Below are 5,512 nucleotides of genomic sequence, written 5' to 3' on the forward strand. Positions count from 1 at the left end.
AATTTAAGGGGTCAGTTAAATCTAAAAGTTCATGCTATATGTACAACCAAAAAAAGATTTTGTATTTCTATAAGTGGGGTCAAATTATGGAATAATTTAAGTGTGGACATGAAGAACAGTACTAGAACTGAGGAGTATAAATATAAATGTATGTGTCATTCAAGATATACACAAGATTTAGAGATTTAATCAAGAATGCATGAAGGAAACACTCTGTTTTAAGTTTTCTGTGTATTACTTGTTGGTGAAGAAGAGAATTTTACTATGTTTAGATACTGCTTGCAGCCAATGATGCATGAAATTTTTTGTATAAGATGATTGTTCTGGGGTAGGACTGGATAAGTCTGACTTCTTCCTACTCCATTCAAACATGTGCTGGGTATAAGCAAACTGATTCTGGATTAGCAGTGGTTGGCTTTGTGTAATTATGTGTGTGTGTTGATGTCATTTGTTCTGCATGTTTGAAAGAATAAATCAAATCAAATCAAACAAGGCTCAGCAGGCTAGAATTTTCAAATCGGACTCAAACATGTACAGTACCTACAATCAGTGTATATTTAGTGCACATAGTGGGCAGGCATCCATTGTGGTGTAGGACACAGTAATCAATAGCAAATGGTAGAAGAACTTGCACACCTGCTGCGACAACCTTGTTTATTTTTTGTTCTATTGTTGCTGCAGAAAAAGATGAACAACAGTAATGGGTTTGTGGTCAGACCTGTTGCATGATTTTAGCAATGTTTTAAGCGAGGTTATAGCTAATATATTTTCACAAGAGTGTGTTGCACTAAACATTCGGCTAATGTTAACTCTCATTAAAACTGTAGTGCCTACAAGTGCAGTTGGACTATTGAAAAGACTCCAGTGTCTTTTTGAGTGCTACTTACAAACGAATACTTGAGAGATCCTGAACCATCCCCCCCACTCATTAATTTCCTTCAGGTGGCTCAGACTGAAGGGTTAGGTTATTTGCAGAATGACCAATAATGCTGTTCCCAGATAGCTTTTATTTCAGGCTATCTAAGTTCATAGTTGTGTGATGCACCATAAAAGCCATGAGGGTAAGGACTTGTTTGTATGCAGCACCTGTTTGCAGCAGTAGGAAACCTTTAGTAATTTAGCTTGAGTTAAAGAGTTGCTTAAGAAGCAGGTGGTCACTAATATAGTCATAGAAACAGATGCTTTCAATCAATTTTTACTCTGGGTTGGTTTTTAATTTTTAGTTTTACGTTTTAACGTTCCAACCAGAGTGATATTATCTCATTAAGGAGAATGTGAGAAATGTAAGATCTGATAATGTGTTGAGAATGTATTGGGTTATAAATAAATAATTTATTTTGTACAGCAGCTGCCATTCCTAGAGATTACAGAGAAAGGACAAGTACCCCCCCACTTTGGCTCAATCTTCTCCACTGATGCATTACAAGACCTAGGAGCACTGGAAATCAATTTTCAAACACAACTGGGGAAATGTTGCTCACATTAAGATCATTAATAGTTAATTAAACTGCCTTGAAGGCCGGGGGTTATGTATCTGTATGTGTCTTGCGTTTGCTAGGAGTGAGCTTAGAGCAGGGCACTTGCTCTCAATGTATTTTCAGATGGAAAAACAACTTGATGTTGGTCAGCACAGTAGTTGTTTAAGCAAAATAGAAATTGAATTCTGTGTGTGCATTTGTAGTTGGAATTCACTGATGAAAAGAACACCTGTGATTAATGGCAAGCTGTTTCATTTAAAATGTGCTGTCACGGTTCTGCTTTTTCTACAAATGTACTGTAACAGCCTTGATAAATAACATTTGTATTTGACTTATCAAACCTAGAATCTGTTGAAGCAGCAAGAGTTCATACCCACCCTGACCCAAATGTTTTTTTTGTTTTGTTTTAATTAGATATTTAAGGGTTGAATATTTAGGGCTATAGCAGATACTGTTTAATGTTCCGGAATAAATTAACACCTGACCTAGAAAGTCTGTAAATGTTAAGACTTAAGAGTCTGACCTTCTTGATTTCCCCTAGAAGTAATCCAGATGAAGTGATACAGACACATGTATTAACAGATTTCACAGAGCGGGGTGTGTAAAAAAAAACAACAAAAAAAAAAAAAACTGCTCATCTAAATGTGGCCGTTCAGACAGAGAGGCAGAAAGTGACTTTGAAACACTTGATTTTCCATTTGTGCAGAAAGTGAAATGCTGTTCCCTCCTTCCTACCTTGTGCCCTTGAGTAGCCACTAGTCACTTTATTGGAGGTGTTCAATAGCCTTTAGCAGAGGACTGAATGAAAACTGCATTGTGAATGTTGAGCAGGGCTTTAATGAAATGCCACATAGTAAATGTAATCTCTCTTTGTATTACGCACTTGCCGAATGTGGCCTGCGGTTCTGGGTTTGGGAGGCGTTTACTGATTGAGAACCATATTCTTCTCACCTGCTGTTCTCTCATATTTGCAGGGTATAAACTAATTGGAAGTCACTCAGGAGTGAAGCTTTGTCGATGGACCAAGGTGATGGAATTCACTGTTCTCAACAGAGCATTACACCTTTTGACAACCTGAATGCATGAATGACACTGAAGCTGTTTCTGTTGGTTAGTCTATGTTGCGAGGGAGAGGAGGCTGTTACAAGCACACTTTCTATGGTATTGAGTCCCATCGGTGCATGGAGACTACCCCCAGCCTGGCCTGCGCTAACAAGTGCGTCTTCTGCTGGAGGTATGTACCTTAAGATTAATGATGCTGCAAAGTTTAACCTTTAAGTACCTGCTAGAAAACATGTTAGGTATTCCCTGTTTCTGGTCTTTCTCAGTGCCCTCAGTCAGGCTGCCAATAGTGACTTCATTACAGAGAATCATGGGAAATTCAGAAAGAATTATGTTTCTTTTATCCCAACAACACAATTTAGTACCAAAGGGATTCATTTAGCCAAAGTTAAACAGAACTAACCCATATTTTATCAAGGTAACTAAGTGCTCTGGGGCCAGCCAAAAGTTTCTCTTTAGAAGAAGATTTATTTTATTGTAACATTGTGACACGTACAACGAAATTTTGTTTGGAGCTGCATGAACACGTGCTGCCATCACAGGCAACTTGGGGGCTTCAGTGTCTTGCCCAAGGACACTTCGACATGTGGACTTCAGGCACCGAGATTCGAACCTTCAACCTTCCGGTTGGGAGATGACTGCTCTACCCACCGCACCACTGTCTTTCTCTGTAGCAAATTTTAATGCAGAAGACTAATGACCAGCAAAACTGTTGAGAACTAAAGGTGGACACTGATTTGTCACGACACTGGTGAGAGACTCGGGCTTTTACTCCCCTCAGGTTCCATTTGGAAAGGCGATTGTGTTGAGCATTGAAAGGTCGCTGTCAGAATGCATTGTGGTGAACTGTTGCCCTGTCACCTCAGATATGCCAGTCTCTCTTAAGGCAGCTGTGTGGGATGACAGGGGATAAGCAATTTCAGGACACGGCTGTATGCTGCAGCCACCCTTACCATCCTCCTCTCTGCAACAACAGGTGGAATTAGATTTTCATGGGCAATGCCAGTGTGTGTGTGGTGTGACTGTGTGCATATGCATGCAACAGACTGTCTGAAATTTGTGATGCCTCAGGATTTGTTGTTGCACTCAGATAGTCAGAAGGTGTTATTAACACCCAAAGGAGGTGTATTTTTTCAGTAGGATGCATTCTTTCACTTCATATGTTTTTTTTATAGGGTGAGAATGCACATGGCCCACATTTGACTTGCAGTTTGTGAATAAACTTTTATAGTCTTAATATTTGTTACTTTGTTAGGATTCTCCTCTGCTTCTAGCAAAATATAACTGTTAAATAACGCCAGCCTTGGAGTGAGCCTGGCTCTCAGCTGGTACTTGGTGCTCCAGCAGGCAATGAATAAGTACTGTAATAGCATCCCTGACTGAGTGGGTACAGTATGTTTGCATTTCTCTTTTTATGTTTGTGCCCGACTAACAGACATCACACCAACCCTGTGGGCACAGAGTGGCGCTGGAAGATGGACCCTGCTGAGAAGATTCTGCAGGATGCTTTGGAGAAGCACCAGCACATGGTTCGACAGTTCAGAGGTAGGTGCTTTGGCAAGTGGCACATCAGTCTTGTGTCTGGCTATTTAGCAAATGTTAATTATTCTTGTGAAAATACACATGGACACACACAACACAATGTCTTTGTTGAGCACTTTACCTGTTTGCTATCTTTAGCTGACCTCTTGTAACCCTGCAGTTTGTGTAATGATGAAGTAGAGTGAAGTTTTGCTATAATATTAGTCACTTCTCAGTCCTTAGACACACACCACATGCACCTCCACTGTCTTATTTCTCACAACTTTACTGTCTTTATTTCCTCAGCAGTAAACACCTTTTGTGGTGTAACCTGAAGCTTCTACAAAATCTGACCTAAATTAAAGTTAGCCATCTGTCATTTTTGGCTCTGTTTAGCATTTGGCACTTATTTTCTATGGTTGCTACCAGCACTGACTGCAGATAGCAGGTTGGATACCCAAAGCTCAGTCAAACAGAATTTACTAATTATCCTGCGAATATTACCTGAGTAGAATTTCTCTGGAAAGTTTTTAAGAAATGTTATCAACACATGATAGTGACACATTTATAAGACCTTTATTAAAGCAAACAAGTACTGATTGGAAAATGGCCTGTATTCCACATTAATTTAAAAGTTTAAGAAACCTATGATTAATTGGTTATCTAAATTTGTTTCAATGTAATTATCTAATCATTTAAGCTCTAAACAGCTGGTTCTCACTTAATTGCTTATTGTTTTTGTCCTTGGGCAAAATACTGAACCCCCCCGTTGCCCCTGATGCCATCGGTTGAGTTGGCGCCGCAGTTGGCTGCCATCGGTTCTGTACCGGAAACAAATTCCTTGTGTGTAACATACTTGGCCAATAAAGGTGATTAACCTTATCCTTTTTATTTCGTCGTTACCAAATTGTATCCTGCAAACTTAACTCTTGGTTTTTGTGACATAAATGTACCTGTGCAGTGACTTGAGGCTCAGAACCTGGTCGGCACCCTTTACCTTGGGTCGACCCAAAGACCATTCCCATCAGGCCCAAACTCAGTCTTTTTTTCTAGATCAGCTCATTATTAAGTTGTTTCCAGTTTTGGTGTAACAAAGTCAAAAAGCCCCTCCTTGAACCGCCACCTTATTGTGGTGGAGGGGTTTGAGTACCCGAGTGATCCTAGGAGCTATGTTGTCAGGGGCTATATGTCCCTGGTAGGGTCTCCCAACGCAAACAGGTCCTGGGTGACGGGTCAGACTAAGAGCAGTTCAAAAGCCCTTTATGAATAGAATTCAACCAAGGACGTTGAGGTTGCCCAGCATGGCGCAGCCGGGGCCCCACCCTGGAGCCAGGCCCGGGGTCGGGGCTCGAATGTGAGCACCTGGTGGTCGGGCCTCCCCTCAGGGGGCCCAGCCGGGCTTAGCCCGAACAAGCGATGTGGGGACGTCCTCCCGCGGGTCCACCACCGGC

General features: G+C 41.0%; 1 protein-coding gene across 2 annotated transcripts in view; it reads left to right on the top strand.

The window, feature by feature from the left end:
* tyw1 (tRNA-yW synthesizing protein 1 homolog (S. cerevisiae)) overlaps window positions 1-5,512 on the top strand; it is a 47,055-nt gene that overhangs the window by 12,367 nt on the left and 29,176 nt on the right. For both annotated transcript variants that reach the window (XM_020605643.1, XM_020605644.1), the window contains 3 exons: window positions 2,453-2,505; window positions 2,594-2,712; window positions 3,976-4,085. In XM_020605643.1, coding sequence (XP_020461299.1) covers window positions 2,453-2,505; window positions 2,594-2,712; window positions 3,976-4,085 — 282 coding nt within the window. The remainder of the gene's footprint in view (window positions 1-2,452; window positions 2,506-2,593; window positions 2,713-3,975; window positions 4,086-5,512) is intronic.

Source organism: Monopterus albus, unplaced genomic scaffold (assembly GCF_001952655.1).
Source record: "Monopterus albus unplaced genomic scaffold, M_albus_1.0 scaffold71.1, whole genome shotgun sequence".
NCBI classification, from domain to species: domain Eukaryota; kingdom Metazoa; phylum Chordata; class Actinopteri; order Synbranchiformes; family Synbranchidae; genus Monopterus; species Monopterus albus.